This window comes from Salmo trutta, chromosome 14 (genome assembly GCF_901001165.1).
Source record: "Salmo trutta chromosome 14, fSalTru1.1, whole genome shotgun sequence".
Classification (NCBI taxonomy): domain Eukaryota; kingdom Metazoa; phylum Chordata; class Actinopteri; order Salmoniformes; family Salmonidae; genus Salmo; species Salmo trutta.
This window is the reverse complement of record NC_042970.1, coordinates 12,385,201-12,408,200: the sequence shown is the minus strand read 5'-3', so window position 1 is coordinate 12,408,200 and position 23,000 is coordinate 12,385,201. Positions and strand designations below refer to the sequence as shown.

The following is a 23,000-nucleotide window of genomic DNA, read 5'->3' as shown; positions in this document are numbered from 1 at the left end:
TAACAGGTCTGTGGTGTGGATGGTGCTAGCTGATAACAGATCTGTGGTGTGGATGGTGCTAGCTGATAACAGATCTGTGGTGTGGATGGTGCTAGCTGATAACAGATCTGTGGTGTGGATGGTGCTAGCTGATAACAGATCTTTGGTGTGGATGGTGCTAGCTGATAACAGATCTGTGGTGTGGCTGGTGCTAGCTGATAACAGATCTGTGGTGTGGATGGTGCTAGCTGATAACAGATCTGTGGTGTGGATGGTGCTAGCTGATAACAGATCTGTGGTGTGGATGGTGCTAGCTGATAACAGATCTGTGGTGTGGATGGTGCTAGCTGATAACAGATCTGTGGTGTGGATGGTGCTACCTGATAACAGATCTGTGGTGTGGATGGTGCTAGCTGATAACAGATCTGTGGTGTGGATGGTGCTAGCTGATAACAGATCTGTGGTGTGGATGGTGCTAGCTGATAACAGATCTGTGTTGTGGATGGTGCTAGCTGATAACAGATCACTGACTGTTTAGTCTGTCCCAACTCAGGAACTACCATGGCAGATATCTTGTGTACCCACTGTGTGCCCATGACGTTTATTTACACACTCTTGCTCCTTCTATGTGTAAAATCTCGATGGTTGTCACAATGAAAAAAAAAAACATGTGGAAATAGGTTGCATGGAAACATATCTAGCTAGCTTGGTTAATGTGATGATGATGATCCCCGAGACTGTATTCATATTTTTGAATTAAAAAAAAGAAAATGGGTGGGAGGGGGTAAATTGATCCCGGCCCACGGTCCGCCAGTTGCCCATGCCTAGATTAAAGCCTGAACAAATAATAAATTAATCTCTGTTTTTTTTGTTCAGTGCTCCAACTTCTTTCTGTCTCGAATTAGGCATTTTTGAAGTTTTTCTTGGTAAGCCCTTTTGTTGGGGAGGAAACTTCTTGGCCCACACAGTGCACCTCCCAAAGTTGTTGGCCCGTCACTCCTCTGACCTGATGACATCACGTTGAGAATGCTCTGTTACTAATGAGGGGAGGGACCAGGATAACGTTTTCCGAGGTTCCTCATGCCCTGCTGGAGGTTAGATTATGTTGTGGTTGACTTAGCCTTGTGAGTCATTCAGTACACAGAGTTACTGGATGCTAGTCTACCCGGCCCATGCCTGGACATCCCACCCTGGTCTCAGAAAGTGAATAATGTTTTAAAATAGGTTAAAAAGAATAGGCCAGGGCCCTCCAACCCTGTTTCTAGAGAGCTACCCTCGTGTAGGTTTACTCTCCAACCCTGTTTCTAGAGAGCTACTCTCATGTAGGTTTACTCTCCAACCCTGTTTCTAGAGAGCTACTCTCATGTAGGTTTACTCTCCAACCCTGTTTCTAGAGAGCTACCCTCGTGTAGGTTTACTCTCCAACCCTGTTTCTAGAGAGCTACTCTCATGTAGGTTTACTCTCCAACCCTGTTTCTAGAGAGCTACTCTCGTGTAGGTTTACTCTCCAACCCTGTTTCTAGAGAGCTACTCTCGTGTAGGTTTACTCTCCAACCCTGTTTCTAGAGAGCTACCCTCATGTAGGTTTACTCTCCAACCCTGTTCCTGGAGAGCTACTCTCGTGTAGGTTTACTCTCCAACCCTGTTTCTAGAGAGCTACCCTCATGTAGGTTTACTCTCCAACCCTGTTCCTGGAGAGCTACTCTCGTGTAGGTTTACTCTCCAACCCTGTTTCTAGAGAGCTACCCTCATGTAGGTTTACTCTCCAACCCTGTTCCTGGAGAGCTACTCTCGTGTAGGTTTACTCTCCAACCCTGTTCCTGGAGAGCTACCCTCATGTAGGTTTACTCTCCAACCCTGTTCCTGGAGAGCTACTCTCCTGTAAAGTTACTCTGTCCAACCCTGTTCCTGGAGAGCTACCCTCCTGTAAAGTTACTCTGTCCAACCCTGTTCCTGGAGAGCTACCCTCCTGTAAAGTTACTCTGTCCAACCCCAGTTGTAACTAACCTGATTTAGTTTATCAACCAGTTAATTATTAGAATCAGGTGCACTAGATTAGGGTTGGAGTGCCCGGTTTCCCAAAAGCATTTTAAGTTCATCATTAAAAACCTTTGTAGGAGCATCTTTAAATATCCAAGCTGTTTCACTTGAAAACGCTTGTTATTTATCAAGGGGCTCAGACCACTTGTAGAACAGCTAAGTGCATCGTTAGATAATTGTTTGCCCATCCACATCCATTTATACACAGAAGATCTCCGCTAAACATATAATCAAGATGTTTATCTGTTTCTCTGTGACCAATGATCATTTCAGAACGAAGTTGACTACACATTCAAAGTTGCATATGTCTTCGCAATAGTCCAGTGTGGCTCAGTTGGTAGAGCATGGCACTTGCAATGCTAGGGTTGTTGGTTCCATTCCCTTTGGGATCAGTATGGGAGGAAAAAAGGGTGAAAATGTTTGAACTGCAAGTCGCTCTGGATAAGATCATCTGCTAAATGACTAAAATGAAAATTGTTACAAGCAGAGGATAAAATGATCCTTTAAGCGAATACCGAGATGATTGCATTAAAAGGTAAACACAGTAGGCTACATAGTCCTATATATTTCAATCATATTGAACGCACTTTCATGTTCATTCAATCGAGTTCTATTTTGCTAATTGTAGGCTACTGTCTTTAGTTGTTGCCTCAATATAATTAATGATGAGTAGTGTGCTCAATGATGTGCCAAATCTGATTTATCTGCATTATTATAGGGTAGGCTAAGCATTGAAATAAGCCGCCTGAATATTTGCAGACATATAGATGATAATATATCTCTAGAAGCTGATTCGTCGTCAGTATTGAGGAATAATTATAATGTTAAGCTAAAATATGAATGGAGAAAGCTGATCTGTCGTCAGTACTGAGGAATAATTATAATGTTAAGGTAAGATATGAATGGAGAAAGCTGATCTGTGGTCAGTACTGAGGAATAATTATAGTGTTAAGGTAAGATATGAATGGAGAAAGATGATCCAAGATCAGCCATGCCAATTTCTTTCGATCCGATCACGATTGACACTTGCTCCAACGATGCATTTAGCGAACGTTAGGTAATACTTCATTTGAAGATGTCCTTACTATTATTACATGTGTAATTACACTGTAACAAGTATTGTAGTTAACTGTAACAATAGTTACACTGTAATAACAACATGTAGCTGGTAGTAATTGAGGTCTGTAAATACAAAGGTGTTACAAGGCTTGTTACGAATGGGCAGGTTTCCACTACATTCACCAACTTACTGTTTTGTTTAATCTCAGATGCATCCGATTCAGTAACAACTGTCACAAAGGTTGTGACCCCTCGTGGACACGCTCGGTGTCCGATAGATTTTGTTCAGTAGGCTGTCATTACTGACCTATGAATGTGCATCGTTGAAAATATATCTCCACTCAATGTTATTGCTAGCACTTGCCACCAAAATAAAGTGTACGGTCTGGGTTAACTTGGTCATCAGAAAAAACACACTGTTTCAAAGCATAGGCAAACATGACATGCACTAAGTACAATGTAATTACTAGGTGTTACACAGGATGTAGCTAGTTACAATGAAGTGTACCTTGAGGGGTACTTACTTGTTATTAATCTGTACTCATACAGTACATTACCCACCCTTACAACCTGGCCTTCAATTTAAAGCTTCTGGAAGTTTCACTTAATTTCTGTACCTTATTGTGAAATGATGATAATATATCTCTAGAAGCTGATCTGTCGTCAGTACTGAGGAATAATTATAGTGTTAAGGTAAGATATGAATGGAGAAAGATGATCCAAGAGCAGCCATGCCAATTGGGCTCCCGAGTGGCGCAGCAGTTTAAGGCACTGCATCTCAGTGCTAGAGGCGTCACTACAGACCCTGGTTTGATTCCAGGCTGCATCACAACCGGCCGTGATTGGGAGTCCCTAGTTAAATAAAGGTTCAATAAAATAAATAAAAAATGAAGTGGAACTTCCAGAAGCTTTGAAACTAGTAATTACATGTACTATGCTTTGAAGCAGTGTCTTTTTCCACATCTGGGATGACATTCTTATTAGATCCCAGTCAGTGAGGTTGACCTACTGATCATGTTTTTACCAGCTGAACTAAGTTAACCCAGATGATCCAGTTTAAAATGAAGTGTTACAGAACGTTCTTTCTGCGTGTTTTGAGAAACACATGTTCCATCTTTGGCCGTTGTAGGAATGATGCATCCTCAAAACACTCATAACCCCAAGTTCCAATGCTATCAGGAACCAGACACAGGACGTTAGCTCTCCAGGAACACAGTAGAGCCGTGGAATAAGCTGTGGAGCAGTAAGTATTTAGCTACAGTAACACAATAGGTGTATTTATTGTAGCCTATTAGTGTAGTGGTCTATTCTAAGTCTAAGTGAACATTAGCTGCTTCTCTATGTTCTCATGCCTAGTTAAAGAAAGGTTAAATAAATGTAAAAAAAACAATATTGATTAGATTTATATCCTCTGAATATTTTAAGCATATGTAATGTTGACATATATAGCCTACAGCAAAGCAAGGCTCCCCCCTAACTTCCACATTCATCCTGTAAAATTATTTCTCTGTACATTTAACGTATTGTCATCTTAAACATAATGGGCCAGTGTCATATGCCATGTTATGTAATATCCATGTTAACCCTAGAGGGCAATATTCAAGGGTTATTGAACAATTAGTTTATTCAAGTAGCTCTAATGGTGGTGTTGATGATATGATGTGGGTTTACATGTGGCAGTTTTGGGAACAGCTGTTAACCATCAGGAGAGGGAGAGTAGGGGGGTCACTTTTTAGCTTCTTACTTGGGGGTGTTTCCCAACTGGTTCGCAGTCCTTACTGTATGGGGAATAGGAGGTTGCTGCAATAAAGATTTGAATGGAGCGTTGAGACTTCTTTGAGCCTTCATGACGTTACGTGATTATTTTTCTTCTAAATGCTTTTTTATGTCAGAATTGCGCGACAATGAGCGGACGTGTGCTAATTGGGAAAGTGCCGCCAATGCGGCAGCGGACTGCGCCCGGTGCGAAAAGGACCATACATTTTACTTCGGGTCCAAGGTAGGCACTAAGCGATGATGATTATAACAATACAGAACAGCGTGTAACACCATCAGACGATGTACTGTAGCTCTGTAAATTATTCTCAATACTGTGAATGCATGGAATTTGAAAGGTGTTTGTATGACTCAAGAGTTGACCAATGAACTGTTTAGAATGTAACATTGTGCCCATTGTAGCTTTCTCACCTGATGAAATGATGGGAAGGCTGGCAACTGTTGAAAAACAAACAAAAGCATTGAAAGAGACATTTAAATCGTTTTTTTTTTCTAATTGAAAAAAGGCAATTATGTTAAAAATGGTACGTTATTGAAATCAATCAACTGAAATGCATAGTTGCAGTTTAAAAGAAAACATCTCTCATCAGTTTATTTTATCTATCCACAGCAGCTTTGCCATGGGAAATTTCGAATCTTGATATTTTTTTACCTGCTAATGTAATAGAGTTTTGATAAAATGACTAGCTTATAGGCTATATAAATACTGACATTTTCTAAAAAGGATATATCTGCATATAGGCTACCTGCTGGGTCAATTGTTCAAATGGATCTAGAGCAAGTGACTCAGAGACAGACAGTCAACATTTTTCTTATCAAGCAAAGCTCTATACTTTGGCAAGTAAGCACTGAGGTCTTGCTAGAAGGAGAGTAGGCACTTGTTTTTCACAAGCAATTATGGGATTGGTTAAAAGAACACCCAGCTACAGTATCTGGGTAATTGAAGATTCATTGAGCGTTCAGCCACAGGTATGTGCTCCCAAGAGTCATGAACTGTATTTTTGCCTAGCTGTACTGTCTGCTGTCCTTCTTTCAGTCCAAATACATACAGTGCACTCAGAACGTGTTCACACCCCTTTCATTTTTGCACATTTTGTTGTGTTACAAAGTGGGATTAAAATGGATTCAATTGTCATTTTTGTCAACGATCTACACAAAATACTCTATAATGTCAAAGTGGAAGAACAATTCTAACATTTGTCAAAAATAAATGAAGCACTGATGTATTTTGATTAGATAAGTATTCAACCCCCTGAGTCAATACATTTTAGAATCACCTTTGGCAGTGATTACAGCAGTGAGTCTTTCTGGGTAAGTCTCTAAGAGCTTTGCAAACCTGGATTGTACAATATTTGCACACTGTTCTTTTAAAAATGCTTTAAGATCTGTCAAATTGGTTGTTGATCATTGCTAGACAACAATTTTCAGGTCTTGCCATAGATTTTCAAGCAGATTTAAGTCCAAACTGTAACTCTGCCTCTCAGGAACATTCACTGTCTTCATGGTAAGCAACTCCAGTGAAGATTTGGCCTCGTTTGTTTAGGTGAATTTGGCCTTACTGAAAGGTGAATTTGTCTCCCAGTGTCTGGTGGAAGCAGACTAATCCAGGTTTTCTGTGCTTAGCTCCATTACGTTTATTTTTTATCCTGAAAAATTCCCAGTCCTTTTTATTCAGGACAAAAAGTGAATTGATTTGCCACATTATTTGCAGTATTACTTTCGTGTCTTATTGCAAACAGGATGCACATTTTGGAATATTTGTATTCTGTACAGGCTTCCTTCTTTTCACTCTGTCAATTAGGTTAGTATTGTGGAGTAACTACAATGTTGTTGATCCGTCCTCAGTTTTCTCCTATCACAGCCATTAAACTCTGTAACTGTTTAAAGTCATCATTGGCCTTATGGTGAAATCCCTGAGTGGTTTCCTTCCTCTCTGGCAACTGAGTTAAGAAGGAGACCTGTATCTTTGTTGTGAATGGGTGTATTGATACACCATCCTAAGTGTAATGAATAACTTAACCATTCTTAAAGGGAAATTCAATGTCTGCTTTTTTACCCATCTACCAGTAGGTGTCCTTTGCAAGGCATTGGAAGACTTTGTGGTTGAAATTCACTGCTTGACTGAGGGACCTTTTAGATAGTTGTATGTGTGGGGTACAGAGATGAGGTACTCATTAAAAAATCATGTTAAACACTATAATTCCACACAGAATGAGTCCATGCAATGTATTACGTGACTTGTTAAGCACATTTTTCCTGAACTAATTTAGTTTTGCCATAACAAAGGGGTTGAATACTTATTGAATCATTTTTTATTAATTTTGATAAACATAATTCCACTTTGACATTATGGGGTATTGTGTGTAAGCCACTGACAAAAAATATAAATATTATCAATTTAAAAGTTTGGAAATAACACAACAAAATCTGGAAAAGGTAAGGAGTGTGAATACTTTCATAAGGCGCTGTAAATTGAATATATTGGAGGTACACTTGATTTAGCTTGGAGATTGCACTTTTGGGACTTTCCCATTATTTCCATATACTGGGCAAAGTGTAGCTAAAGTATTTGGGATTATATGACACAGGTCTGGTTGTTTCAAGGACTTGACCGTTAATGGTTTACACACCTTTTACTATCTCGTGACATCTATCGGGTCAGACGATCCACATGTTACCACACACATCAAAAGTGGGACTCTCCAATAGTGTGGTGCAGCAACAGTGGCTTTAAACCTGTTCAAGTGACATGTATCCCTGTGTATGTGTGTGTGGAGGAAGTTCCATGTTGTTTTATTAGGTGTGGTGCCTGGGTGCTTATCCAAATGGACCACTTATTAGCCTTGCAGGAATGGCATCAAAGTCTCATGGTAGTGTTAATCTTTCTCTGTATGAGGATGCTAGTGGTTTGTTTATGTAGTCACAGCTATATGAATATGGTTGACATAAATCAATATAGCGCAAAATGTCACACATTTCTCTGCATGATTGTTGACGTTTTCAATTTAGTATGATTGATTGAATGAAGTGAAATCATTGTTAGGTTTAGTCTCCCTACAGTATGCAGAAGGTTGTCTTTTAGCAGCAGATCAACTAGTAGTCTTGCCATGAACATCTAGTGCATTAAACAATGACAAGCTTTTGGTAACCAATAAGAGTCCTCTTGTTGCACACAGCTGGTCCCAGTTTGTGCTCCGCTAGGGAGGAGGGGAGAATGTAGATCATATTGTCCACCCCCCCTCCCTCCCTCCCTCCTTCACCCACCACACAACCCCTATCCTCAATCTTTCAAACCAAAACATTTTCTCAGCGACAGAAATTCAAATAATAGCACTAACGCATGAATCAGCCGGTAAGCTGGAGCAGTGCCACGGAAAACAAAAAGCTCATTTCCACCCCAATGTATGAAGTATGTACAGTAAGTGGTTATGTTCCTCCCACCCTCCTTGTCTGAGTTTTAACTCTGAAATGTAAGCTCCAAAGTAGACACATGTTGCAATATCAACAGACTACAGGCTACACAGAGTTGCAGACCCTCCCGGTCTGGAGACCCCCCCCCTTGGGGAGATACTGGACACGCCATGGTCATTCCTTTGTAACAAACCACTGGCTGAAAATTACTGCATAAGGTGTGACTTTTCAAATATAAAAGACTGGGGTGAGTACCTGTGGATCTCTGTTAATCAGTTCAATAATGCCAGAACACTGAATGACTGGCCTTAAAGAACAGGCTCTCCCTCAAAATGTGATCTTTATCAAGTACCAAACATGCTGGTTTCACCAGTGTGTATGAGAATAACATTTTCAAATCACAATGTGGAAGATGGAACCTTTCCTTGGACATCAACTCATCACACATTTAGGCCAAGTTGTAGTATTACTGTGAGCTGAGGTCCATGCTGTTCAGCCTAGACCCGTGATGAATCCTTGCTGGTCTGTGGTTGTACCAAGACTGCTGTTTATAGCATTGCGACAAATGTGGCGACAAATGTGGCTCACCTCAGCCCTCTGTACAAAGTTTATAGACCAAGAAGTACATTTCAACCATTGCACATCACAAAACTCTGCTTAGCATTCAATATATAAACCCCCAATCTTGCCATCTTCAATATCTATTTTCTCCAAGCCAGCTAGACATAAAGCTAACAGATCAGACGGATGCAATATTCCTACTATTCTTGAAAGGATATTAAAATGATATTTAGAGGTTTGGAAAGGATATTAACTCATAATTGCCACTAATTTCTGTGGATTATCTTTAATGAGATGGTTGTGTTTGACAACCACCTACGGAGAGCACTGCAGTGCAGCAACACAGATCAGGCTTAGAACTCTTAGCTCCACAACCGCCAATTAAAACATCACTCAACACCCTGTCTCTGTGTTGGCCAACAGTTCTGTGTGTCTGTTTTATATGTCTACCTGATGAGGGATGGGAAGGAAATAAACCCCCTAGTTTATAAACCTCTTTTTAGATTCATGTATCCACTTAGGGTGATTGGTGCTTCTGAGAAATGCAACATTAATTAAGGGACTTTATACAATTTTGTGACCGACACCAACATATCCTTTTTGTCCTGTACATTTATGGTAGTAGTTCACTTCAGTGCGTAAAATTATATACTGAAGTGTTCCAGTGACTGGTAGATTCTAGGTTATACCCAATGCCCTTTTTTTGGATGTAGCCATGTAGCCATGTGATTAAGTCCAATTGCCTCCTCTGCTTCAGACTTTCTATAGACCGTTTTTTTCTCCCAGTGTTTTCTACATATGCAATTCCATGTTCCATCACCCTGCTAATTGCAGAGTAGGAACCCACAAAGAGCCATTTCAACTCAGCCGGGCAGGAAAGCACAGACAGAGAAGAGAAGTCAGGAATGACTCGGCTTTCTAAGGGTCTTATTACAGTATCTACCTTTTGCAATCTGACACGTTTGTGAGAGAACATAACAGTTACATACATCTAAGAGGTACTTAACATTACAGCACTCTTGCGATGTTTTTATTGAAACAATAAAGGCATACAAAGCTCGCTTCAGAACCCGGGTCTCCATATAAAAAGTCTGTTTTGTCTTGTTCTGAGCCTTACATGACAATAATCGTCTCGAGTACATCCTCCACCCCTTCTCACATTCAGTTACATTCAATGACCTGTATTTTCAGTGTGAAATTCAATGACCTGTATTTTCAGTGTGAAATTCAATGACCTGTATTTTCAGTGTGAAATTCAATGACCTGTATTTTCAGTGTGAAATTCAATGACCTGTATTTTCAGTGTGAAATTCAATGACCTGTATTTTCAGTGTGAAATTCAATGATCTGTATTTTTAGAGTGAAATTCAATGACCTGTATTTTTATAGTGTGAAATTCAAATTCACTCCTATTCAGATTTATTCAGGGATCCATTTGGTCCAAGTATTAGTTGCTGTCTTGTGAGCGAGCTACATATTTTTGGGTTACAGTACCACACTGTAACTGCTCATCTGTGTGTCCACCTCCCTCCCTACCTCCTTCCTCTCACATATGGGCCTCTCCAGCATCATCTGTCCCAGGACAACCCAGGCCAGGCCAGGTCAGGCAGGCGGGTGGCGGGACGACAGCCCAGACCCACAGGCAGCTGTCACTGGGATTTCCCCTTCTTCTCTAACTCCCCTGTTCTATCGCTCCTTGGAGCACACCATCCCTGAGATACTTGTCAACCCACCGCCACCCTCGGCCTCGCCCAGTCAACTTGATTTAACAGAAACGTCCCGTGCTGAGGAAACTTCAGTCAAAGTGCCACTCATGGAGCTGTAGTTTGTCACTGAGATGATAAAGAGAGTTCCTTGTTGTGTTAGAATCAAAGCAGCTGTGTGGTGTAACCTAGGCATCCCTTGTCTGATCGAACAGCTTGTAGCTGGCTGTTACCATGGTATCCCTTCAGGAGGACAGATGGACAGTCAAAGCTGTTGCCAATTTAAGCCTACCTTTGTCTTCTCCTTTGATAACCTCCTCTTTAACTACGAGGGATTGGGTTAAATGTGGAAGACACATTTCAGTTGAATGCATTTAGTTGTCCAACTGACTAGGTATCCCCTTCCTTTACTGTTAGATAGCGTTATAACTGTTAATACACAGTAACAATATATTCCCTTCTAAACAGTACCATGCTCTGCTTTATTATAACCTTTGACCCCTTCTCTTTTCAGCTGGGAAGAGAGCAGCTCCATCAGCAGTGGGCTCAGCGATGGCTCTGTAGACAACCTCAGCTCTGAGGAGTTCAACGCCAGCTCCTCCCTCAACTCTCTGCCCACTACGCCCCTCGGATCCAGACGCAACTCCTCTGCCATGGTGAGTGAAGGGCACATTCAACCACAACAGCCTTAGCTATGTTTCTGTTGTATCTCTGTAAACTATATAGGCTACTGCCTGCACACACATGGATCTTACTGGAGAAACTGTAAGCAGATACCCTGTGAGGGCAGAGCAGTATACCAGGTATTTGACAGGACCTGAAAGCATATTCCAGCAGATAAAAAGGAACATCTTTATCAGTGTGAGTTATGGAAGAACACCGTTTTTCCTCTATAAGTTTAGGTCAGTATTTCATGACTGACAGTGAATCTATTTCCCTGTCTACCTGCTTTGTTGGACAAACTACTGTATGCGCACGCACACACACACTGTCTCACTGCTATAACTGGGAACAGATGCTAAGTTATTTATATAAGACTACAATTACCTAAGTTCTTTGTCCTCAAAGTTTAGGTTTGTATTTCATTATGTACATTGCAACCATTGTCTGTCTCTTTGTCCCCCTGCCTGCCTGCCTGCCTGTGTGTATGATTCACCCTCTGCAGAAGCGTGTCAAATCTGCCTGTGTCATTTGGGTCCCAAAGAAACAGTTCACACGACCAACGCCGCAATGTCAATCAATCAGACATGGATGTCATCAATCAGACATGGATAAAGATGATGACGTCATCAATCAGACATGGATAAAGATGTCCTGGGCTGGCAGGGTAGCCTAGTGGTTAGAGTGTTGGACTAGTAATTGAAAGGTTACAAGTTCAAATCCCTGAGCTGACAAGGTACAAATCTGGCATTCTGCCCCTGAACAGGCAGTTAACTCACTGTTCCTAGGCTGTCATTGAAAATTAGAATTTGTTCTTAACTGACTTGCCTAGTTAAATAAATGTAAAAAAAGACAAATCTGACTTGGGTAAAGATGGTGATGTCATCAATCAGACATGGATAAAGGTGATATTTAACACTGTAAAAGCATTCATCCAACTTAGTCGGTGGACATCTACATTGGATTGAAAGGTGACACTTTCAGTAGGTGATCTCTCAGGTGGAAAAACAGTCACTGATATCGCTTCATAAGGCTCTTCTAATAGCCCTTTAGTGACCCCTTCGCTTATCCTTAAACCACAAATGATCACATCAACTTTCAGGAATCAATTATGTTTGGAGAATTCAGATTTTCTTCTGTATCAGTGTGGCGGGGTAATTACAGAGGTTCTCTTTATTTTATTTTATTATTTTATTACACCTTTATTTAACCAGGTTGGCTAGTTGAGAACAAGTTCTCATTTACAACTGCGACCTGGCCAAGATAAAGCAAAGCAGTGTGACACAAACAACAACACAGAGTTACACATGGAATAGACAAACATACAGTCAATAACACAATAGGAAAAAAAAGTCTATATACAGTGTGTGCAAATGAGATAAGGGAGGTAAGGCAATAAATAGATCATAGTGGCAAAATAATTACAATTTAGCAATTAAACACTGGAGTGATAGATGTGCAGAAGTTGAATGTGCAAGTAGAGATACTGGGGTGCAAAGGAGAAAAAAAAGTATGGGGATGAGGTAGTTGGATGGGCTATTTACAGATGGCCTATGTACTGGTGCAGTGATCTGTGAGCTGCTCTGACAGCTGGTGCTTAAAGTTAGTGAGGGAGATATGAGTCTCCAGCTTCAGTGATTTTTGCAATTCGTTCAAGTCATTGGCAGCAGAGAACTGGAAGGAAAGGTGGCCAAAGGAGGAATTGGCTTTGGGGGTGACCAGTGAAATATACCTGCTGGAGCGCGTGCTACGGGTGAGTGCTGCTATGGTGACCCGTGAGCTGAGATAAGGCGGGGCTTTACCTAGCAAAGACTTATAGATGACCTGGAGCCAGTGGGTTTGGCGATGAATATGAAGCGAGGGCCAGCCAACGAGAGCATACAGGTTGCAGTGGTGGGTAGTATATGGGGCTTTGGTGACAAAACAGATGGCACTGTGATAGACTGCATCCAATTTGCTGAGTAAGGTGTTGGAGGCTATTTTGTAAATGACATCGCCGAAGTCAGGATCGGTAGGATAGTCAGTTTTACGAGGGTATGTTTGGCAGCATGAGTGAAGGATGCTTTGTTGCGAAATAGGAAGCCGATTCTAGATTTAATTTTGGATTAGAGATGCTTAATGTGAGTCTGGAAGGAGAGTTTACAGTCTAACCAGACACCTAGGTATTTGTAGATGTCCACACATTCTAAGTCAGAACCATCCAAAGTAGTGATGCTGGACGGGCGGGCAGGTGCTGGTAGCGAGCATGCGTTTAGTTTTACTTGCATTTAAGAGCAGTTGGAGGCCACGGAAGGAGAGCTATATGGCAATGAAGCTCGTCTGGAGGTTAATTAACACAGTGTCCAAAGAAGGGCCAGAAGTATACAGAATGGTGTCGTCTGCGTAGAGGTGGATCAGAGAATCACCAGCAGCAAGAGCGACATCATTGAAGTATACAGAGAAAAGAGTCGGCCCGAGAATTGAACCATGTGGCACCCCCAGAGGTCCGGACAACAGGCTCTCCGATTTGACACACTGAACTCTGTCTGAGAAGTAGTTGGTGAACCAGGCGAGGCAGTCATTTGAGAAACCAAGGCTGTTGAGTCTGCCGATAAGAATGTGGTGATTGACAGAGTCGAAAGCCTTGGTCAAGTCTATGACTACAGCTGCACAGTATTGTCTCTTATCGATGGAGGTTATGATATTGTTCAGGACCTTGAGCGTGGCTGAGGTGCATCCATGACCAGCTCGGAAACCAGATTGCATAGCGGAGAAGGTACGGTGGGATTCGAAATGGTCAGTGATCTGTTTGTTAACTTGGCTTTCGAAGACCTTAGAAAGGCAGGGTAGGATAGATATAGGTCTGCAGCAGTTTTGTTCTAGAGTGTCTCCCCCTTTGAAGAGGGGAGGGGGATAACCGCGGCAACTTTCCAATCTTTGGGGATCTCAGACGATTCGAAAGAGAAGTTGAACAGGCTAGTAATAGGGGTTGCAACAATTTTGGCTGATAATTTTAGAAAGAGAAGGTCCAGATTGTCTAGCCCTGTTGATTTATAGGGGTCCAGATTTTGCAGCTCTTTCAGAACATCAGATATCTGAATTTGGGTGAAGGAGAAAGGGGGAGGCTTGGGCAAGTTGCTGTGGGGTGTGCAGAGGTGTTGACCAGGGTAGGGGTGGCCAGGTGGTAAGCATCGCCAGCCGTAGAAAAATGCTTATTGAAATGTTTAATTATGGTGGATTTATCAGTGGTGACAGTGTTTCCTAGCCTCAGTGCAGTGGGAAGCTGGGAGGAGGTGATTTTATTCTCCATGGACCTCTTTATTCTTCCAGAACTTTTTGGAGTTTGTGCTGTAGGTTGCAAATTTCTGTTTGAAAAAGCTAGCCTTCGCTTTCCTAACTGCCTGTGTATATTGGTTCTTAACTTCCCTGAAAAGTTGCATATTGCGGGGCCTATTCGATGCTAATGCAGTACACCACAGGATGTTTTTGTGCTAGTCAATGGCATTCAAGTCTTGGCTATATCTGTTCCTGCTTAAAAAAAATTGAAAGGAGCATGCTTATTTAAGATTGTGAGGAAAGCACTTTTAAAGAATAACCAGGCATTTTCTACTGACGGAATGAGGTCAATATCCTTCCAGGATACCCGGGCCAGGTCGATTAGAAAGGCCTGCTCGCTGAAGTGTTTTAGGGAGCGTTTGACAGTGATTAGGGGTGGTTGTTTGACCGCAGACTCATTATGGGCGCATGCAATGAGGCAGTGATCGCTGAGATCCTGGTTGAAGACAGCAGAGGTGTATTTGGAGGGCGGGTTGGTTAGGATGATATCTATGAGGGTGCCTGTGTTTATGGATTTGGGGTTGTACCTGGTAGGTTCAGTGATAATTTGTGTGAGATTGAGGGCATTAAGCTTAGACTGTAGGATGGCTGGGGTGTTAAGCATGTCCCAGTTTAGGTAATCTAACAGCACAAGCTCTGAAGATAGATGGGGGCAATCAATTCAGATATGGTGTCCAGGGCACAGCTGGGGGCAGAAGGTGGTCTATAGCAAGCGGCAACGGTGAGAGATTTGTTTCTGGAAAGCTGGATTTTTAAAAGTAGAAGCTCAAATTGTTTGGGCACAGACCTGGATAGTATGACAGAACTCTGCAGGCTGTCTCTGCAGTAGATTGCAACTCCGCACCCTTTGGCAGTTCTATCTTGTCGGAAAATGTTATAGTTAGGGATGGAAATTTCAGGGTTTTTCGTGGCCTTCCTAAGCCAGGATTCAGACACGGCTAGGACATTCGGGTTGGCAGAGTGTGCTAATAAAACAAAGTTAGGGAGGAGGCTTCTAATGTTAACATGCATGAAACTAAGGCTTTTACGGTTACAGAAGTCAACAAATGAGAGCGCCTGGGGAATGGGAGTGGAGCTAGGTACCGCAGGGCCTGGATTAACCTGTACATCATCAGCGGAACAGAGGAGGAGTAGGATAAGGGTACGGATAAAGGCTATAACAACTGGTCGTCTAGGTCATTCGGAACAGAGAGTGAAAGGAGCAGGTTTCTGGGCACGGTAGAATAGATTCAAGGCATAATGCACAGAAAAAGGTATGGTAGGATTTGAATACAGTGGAGGTAAACCTAGGCATTGAGTGACAATGAGAGAGGTATTGCCTCTAGAGACATCAATTAAACCAGATGAGGTCACCGCATGTGTGGGAGGTGAGACAAGAGGGTTAGCTGAGGCATATTGAGCAGGGCTGGAGGCTCCACAGTAAAATAAGACAATAATCACTAACCAAAACACCAATGGACAAGGCATATTGACATTGGGGAGAGGGATGCGTAGCAGAGTTCTCTGGCCCCAGGTGAAAAATGCTTTGCAGGCATCTTGTCACTCCTGGTGTTACTGTGGCAACACTGCTTCTTCCTGCTGTCCTTGTCCTCATCCCAGAGAGAGAAGAGTGATGAATCATGGGGATTAGTATAGCTGACTGAGCCATCTGTGACTATATCACATTAAGTAGGTGTGCTGCCAAGGTATACTGTGCCCAATTTTTATCCTCGCAGCCCCCCAATTCACAACAGGATACCCTATTAGATGCGGTATGGTGCTCTCAAAGCAGTGACATAGAACCTACAATCAATTGGTCATATTTTGGGATGATAGCCTAGTACAGTATTTCCCTCTTATGGCTTGGTATAATGTTGTAGCTACTTAAAATCAAATCAAATCCAATTTTAATGGTCACATACACATGGTTAGCAGATGTTAATGCAAGTGTAGCGAAATGCTTGTGCTTCTAGTTCCGACCGTGCAGTCATATCTAACAAGTAATCTAACAATTTCCCAACAACTACCTTATACACACAAGTGTAAAGGAATTAATGAGCATATGTACATATAAATATATGGATGAGCGATGGCCGTGTGGCATAGGCAAGATGCAGTAGATGGTATAGAGTACAGTATATACATATGAGATGAGTAATGTAGGGTATGTAAACATTATATAAAGAGGCATTGTTTAAAGTTACTAGTGATTCATTTATTACATACAATTTTTTATTATTAAAGTGGCTATAGATTTGAGTCAGTATGTTGGTAGCAGCCACTCAATGTTAGGGATGGCTGTTTAACAGTCTGATGGCCTTGAGATCTAAGCTCTTTTTCAGTCTCTCGGTCCCAGCTTTGATGCACCTGTACTGACTTCGTCTTCTGGATGATAGTGGGGTGAACAGGCAGTGACTCAGGTGGTTGTTGTCCTTGATGATCTTTTTGGCCTTCCTGTGACATCGGGTGGTGTAGGTGTCCTGGAGGGCAGGTAGTTTGCCCCCGGTAATGCGTTGTGCAGACCTCACTACCCTCTGGAGAGCCTTACAGTTGTGGGTGGAGCAGATGCCATACCAGGCGGAGATACAGCCGACAGGATGCTCTCAATTGTGCATCTGTACAAGTTTGCATGTTTTCAGTGACAAGCCAGATTTCTTCAGCATCCTGAGGTTGAAGAGGTGCTGTTGCACCTTCTTCACCACGCACGTCTGTGTGGGTGGACCATTTCAGTTTGTCTGTGATGTGTACGCCGAGGAACTTAAAACTTTACACCTTCTCCACTACTGTCCCGTGGATGTGGATTGGGGGGTGCTCCCTCTGCTGTTTCCTGAAGTCCACGATCATCTTTTTTGTTTTGTTGACGTTGAGTGTAAGGTTATTTTCCTGACACCACACTCCGACGGCCCTCACCTCCTCCATGTAGGTTGTCTCTTCATTGTTGGTAATCAAGCCTACCACTGTAGTGTCGTCTGCAAACTTGATGATTGATTTGAAGGCGTGCATGGCCACGCGGTCATGGGTGAACAGGAAGTACAGGAGAGGGCTTAATAACGAATTTGGAGGTGATGGTGATAAATGCTGAGCTGTAATCGATGAACAGCATTCTTACATAGGTATTCCTCTTGTCCAGATGGGTTAGGGCAGTGTGCAATGTGATTGTGATTGCATCGTCTGTGGACCTATTGGGGCGGTAAGCAAATTGGAGTGGGTCTAGGGTGTCAGGTAGGGTGGAGGTGATATTGACTAGACTCTCAAAGCAATTCATGATGACTGAAGTGAGTGCTACGGGGCGATAGTCATTTAGCTCAGTTACCTTAGCTTTCTTGGGAACAGGAACAATTGTGGCCCTCTTGAAGCATGTGGGAACAGCAGACTGGGATAGGGATTGATTGAATATGTCCGTAAACACACTAGCCTGCTGGTCTGCGCATGCTCTAAGGACGCGGCTAGGGATGCCGTCTGGGCCGGCTGCCTTTGCGAGGGTTAAAACCACATTTAAATATTTTACTCATGTTGGCTGCGGTGAAGGAGAGCCTGCAGGTTTTGGTTAGCGGGCCGTGTCAGTGGCACTGTATTGTCCTCAAAGTGAGCAAAGAAATTATTTTTTTTTGTCTGGGAGCAAGACGTCGGTGTCCGCGACGGAGCTGGTTTTCTTTTTGTAATCTGTGATTGTCTGTAGACCCTGCCACATACGTCTCGTGTCTGAGCCGTTGAATTGCGACTCTACTTTGTCTCTGTACTGACGCTTAGCTTGTTTGATTGCCTTGTGGAAGGAATAGCTACACTGTATATATTTGGTCATGTTTCTGGTCGCCTTGCCATGATTAAAAGTAGTGGTTTGCGCTTTCAGTTTTGCTCGAATGCTTCCATCAATCAACGGTTTCTGGTTGGGGAAGATTTTAATAGTCACCGTGGGTACAATATCACCGATGCACTTGCTAATAAACTCGCTCACCGAATCAGCGTATACATCAATGTTGTTGTCTGAGGTTATCCAGAACATATCCCAGTCCACGAGAGCAAAGCATACTTACAGTGTGGAATCAGATTCGTCAGACCAGCATTGAACAGACCTGAGCACGGGCATTTCCTGTTTTAGTTTCTATCTATGGACTTACCCACTAAACCAGTGTCCACCTTGTATTAACAGATGTCTGCTCAGGGACGTGTTAGGTGAAACAGCATTGTGTCCTTGTTCTTTTGATGAATGAGTCTTGCGCTGCTCAACAAAGAGGAGAGCAGAGGTGATTCAATAGAGTTGAGGTGATTTGTGCCCTACAGGAAGGTACTATATTGTTTTGGCCACTCCCAGCCTTGGCCACCGTGCTGAACGTTATTGTAAGGAAAGGTCAGAATGAATCATTCTCAGCTGGTTCTAGTTTAATTGAACAGTTAATATTGTGCCTGCCCTGCAGACCACGAAAGAGCAGTCGTTACGTAATATGGTAGCAGCGGCTTAGAAAGGGGAAGGCGTTGAAAAACATTGTGGAAATAGCTGAAGCAGAACTGGGGCATTTGGAATCGAGTACAATGTTAAATCAGCCCAGATTGACCAACCTTTCATGTAGCACGTCATCCACAATGCATGTCATGAGTATGTAATGTGGCTTCAGAACGCCAAGTCAAAAAGACTGATCATCCATGATGCACCAGCACTTATGGGATTTAAAGGAGAACATGATTCATCCTTGACTCATTCTTTCTATTAGTGACTACTGCAGTGAAAGACTCCGCAGATCATAACATAGTGACTGCAGTGAATCTCTGATGTTAAACAGTACAGGCTTATCAGTTCCTCCCACATGCTCTCTCTCTGAAATGCAGACAGACACTCAGACGGGACAGCAGAGATTACTGAGTGTAAACTGAGGTTCTGGCAGAGATAACAAACACAGTGTCTCACACATACGCACACACGCACACACACCTGGCTGCCTCTCACATGACCCCTACAATTCCATTTTTTTAAATTCAGAAAATTCAAGAATTCCTAAATCTGAATTTCGATTTATTTTCTTCATTGATTGAACTGAAATGGAATTGACCATACAAATATAATTTTTCCATTTGCACAATACGTCATATCTCAATGGTTATGTCCCTATGTCCCTATGTCCTTATGCAGCTCCGCACCGATGCTGAGAAGCGCTCCCTGGTGGAGAGTGGCCTGTCCTGGTACAGTGAGGATGCCAAGGCCGCACGCAAGATGGACGGGGGCAGCTACGAGACTGGGAGCCTCAAGACCGAGACCCCCAGCAAGTGGAGGAAGACCTCCAGACCCATGGAGGGTGCTAGTGAGGACGCGGGGGTCAAAGGGGAACTGAGGAAGCCCCAGATCCTGGGTCAGCCAGGGAACTTTAATAAGAAGGGGCGCCACCCTCCTGTGGGCGTGACCTCACCCATTACCCACACCTCTCAGAGCATGCTCAAAGTGGCAGGTCAGATTGAATAACATGTGTTATCTCTCTCTATCTCTGTCTCTCTCGCTCTGCCTCACTCTGCCTCTCTCACTCTGCCTCTCGCTCTGCCTCTCTCGCTCTGCCTCTCTCGCTCTGCCTCTCTCGCTCTGCCTCTCTCGCTCTGCCTCTCTCGCTCTGTCTCTCTCGCTCTGTCTCTCTCGCTCTGTCTCTCTCGCTCTGTCTCTCTCGCTCTGTCTCTCTCGCTCTGTCTCTCTCGCTCTGTCTCTCTCGCTCTGTCTCTCTCGCTCTGTCTCTCTCTCTCAATTCAATTCCACTTTGCTTTATTGGCAGGACGTAACAATGTACGTATTGCCAAAGCTTACTTTGAAGATTTACAATATTAACATAATTAATAATAATAATCAATATTGTCAACAGGAAAATAGTAACAACAATAACCAAGGGTCAAAATAACCATACATTGAACAATAATAATAAGCATAAAGGACATGTCCAGGTTGCTTGGTCTGTCAGACACTGTCCCTATCTTATGGCAGGCAGCAATGTAGTGCTCTGCCAACCCACAGCTCTCTGTGTGTCCCCCCCCAACAGGACAGATAGTCTATCTTCATCAGAGAGGTCTTTGAAACATTGAATAAGGGGAAATGAAACTCTCTGTCTCGGGTTCTGCTGTAGTGAAGTGGATGCACAGCCTTTCTTCTACAAGGAGCCATGTTTTCCTGTGTCTACCCTTCTCAATGGCAAGGCTGTGCTCACTTGAGCCTGTACTTTCTCACGTTTTTTTATTTTGGAATTCTTTGAATTTAAATATTTTGTACTCCCTTTTTCTCCCCAATTTCGTGATATCCAATTAGTAGTTACAGTTTTGTCCCATCGCTGCAACTCCCGTATGGACTCGGGAGAGTCAAAGGTCGAGAGTCGTGTGTCCTCCAAAACACAACCCAGCCAAACCCCCCGGTTGCGGCCGGCTGCGATAGAGCCTGGACTCGAACCTGGATCTCTAGAGGCACAGCTAGCACTTGATGCAGTGCCCAAGACCATTGCCCCACCTGGGAGGCCCCCATCAAGGTTTTTCTAAGGTTTTGATCAGTAACCATGGTCAAATAGTTTGCCATGGTGTACTGTCGATTTAGGGCCAGATAGCACAACATTTTGCTTTGTGCTTGTGTTTCCCAATAAATAATGAGATTTTGTTTGGACTGTGTTGTAATTTGTTTTGATCTGATTGATTGGATGTTTTGGTCCTGAGTCTTCAGTGTGTTAGTAGAACAGGTTTGTGAACTCAGCCCTAGGACCAGCTGGATGAGGGGACCCTATTTTTTGCTCAGCTCTTGGTATTGCAGGGATTGGTAATGATATGAGAGGGGGTCACTGTATTTTAGATGTTTCCAAAACTTAATTTCTCTTTTTGGAGTTTATTAGTGGATATTGCCCTAACTCTGCCCTGCATACATTGTTTGTAGTTTTCCTCTGGACACGTAGGAGAATCTTACAGAACTCTGCATGCAGGGTTTCAATGGGGTGTTTGTCCCATTGGTTGAAATCTTGTTTTGCAAGTGGACCCCACACCTCGCTGCCATAAAGTGCAATTGGTTCAATGACACATTCAATTTGAATTTGTTTGTTAATGGCATACAATGCCCTGCGTGTTTTGTCTCTCAGTTCATTCACTGCTTCATTAATGTGCCCAGTTGAGCTTATTTTTAAACCTAAGTAATTGTAGTGTGTGCAGTACTATATATATTTTGTACCAATTGAGAACTTTGGTCTAATTCCCAGAGATCTGGATCTTCTCTGGAAAATCATTATTTTAGTATATTTGGGGCTTACTGCCAGGGACCACGTCTCTCTCTCTCTCTCTCTCTCTCTCTCTCTCTTCACTATACACATTGTTGTTGGTCCAGTCCTGTTGAGTTGGGACTAACTTAGCAATTTGATGATTTAATATGAAATCATTATTCCAAGTGACTGCTATACAGGAAAGGGTTTTTATTGTTTGCATTCATAAAGAGTGTGTTTGTGTTAAAGTAGAAGTATGAATGGCGTGACATCTTCAGGGGAGGAAACATGATTGTTAACTTGTTTTGCAAGATATCTTTGTCGTCCATAACCTCCCCTAAATGGATTCCACATGGAGAGTAGCCCCAGCCAGCGGATATCTGCTTGATATCAAATGAAATGTTGAAAGTCTGTGCCAGAGTTTGATTGGAAGGGCTAGTACTGTACAGGAACACTGAGAAGAAATGCCAGTGTATTCCATGCAGAACAAGGATAATATCTTTGGGTTTCTCTCTTGGTTAATCTTCCCATGCTTCTTATCAAAGACAAACTCACTGTAAAAAACTGTCTGTGAAGCATTCTTTGTCTTATATCTCCCTCTCTAACTTTAAGCACCAGCTGTCAGAGCAGCTTACCGATCACTGTACCTGTACACAGCCCATCTGTAAATAGCACACCCAACTACCTCATCCCCATATTGTTATTTATCTTCTTGCTCTTTTGCACCCTAGTATCTCTACTTGCACATCATCATCTGCACATCTATCACTCCAGTGTTAATGCTAAATTGTAATTATTTCGCCTCTATGATCTATTTATTGCCTTACCTCCCTACTCTTCTACATTTACACACACTGTACATAGATATTTTTCTATTGTGTTATTGACTGTACGTGTGTTTATGTGTAACTCTGTGTTGTTGTTTTTGTCGCACTGCTTTGCTTTATCTTGGCCAGGTCGCAGTTGTAAATGAGAACTTGTTCTCAACTGGCCTACCTGGTTAAATAAAGGTGAAAATCTAATGATAATGAATTTGAACATATTTTCGCTCCATACCTGAGTTTGAGGACTACGGATACCTCATTAACCTTTATGGGCAGTATCAGTAGGAAAACAACATTTCAACAGCAACAAAAGGTTGCCTTTCCAACAGTGCAAAGTGCACTATGGCATTTCAAATGGCGGGTGTGTGACTTGTTTCTTAATTAACTGTTTTTTTTAAATCATATTTTTCTCTGCTTCATAGTTCAAGAAAAAAATGTATATTTTTCAGACTAAGACGTAGTAGCAAGAGTGTGCAGCAGTGGAGGCTGCTGAG

General features: G+C 42.6%; 1 protein-coding gene across 1 annotated transcript in view; it reads left to right on the top strand.

Moving 5' to 3' along the window:
- LOC115207406 (neuron navigator 1) overlaps positions 1 to 23,000 on the top strand; it is a 122,679-nt gene that overhangs the window by 57,615 nt on the left and 42,064 nt on the right. The window contains exons 7-8 of the mRNA XM_029774470.1: positions 11,044 to 11,185; positions 19,609 to 19,921. Coding sequence (XP_029630330.1) covers positions 11,044 to 11,185; positions 19,609 to 19,921 — 455 coding nt within the window. The remainder of the gene's footprint in view (positions 1 to 11,043; positions 11,186 to 19,608; positions 19,922 to 23,000) is intronic.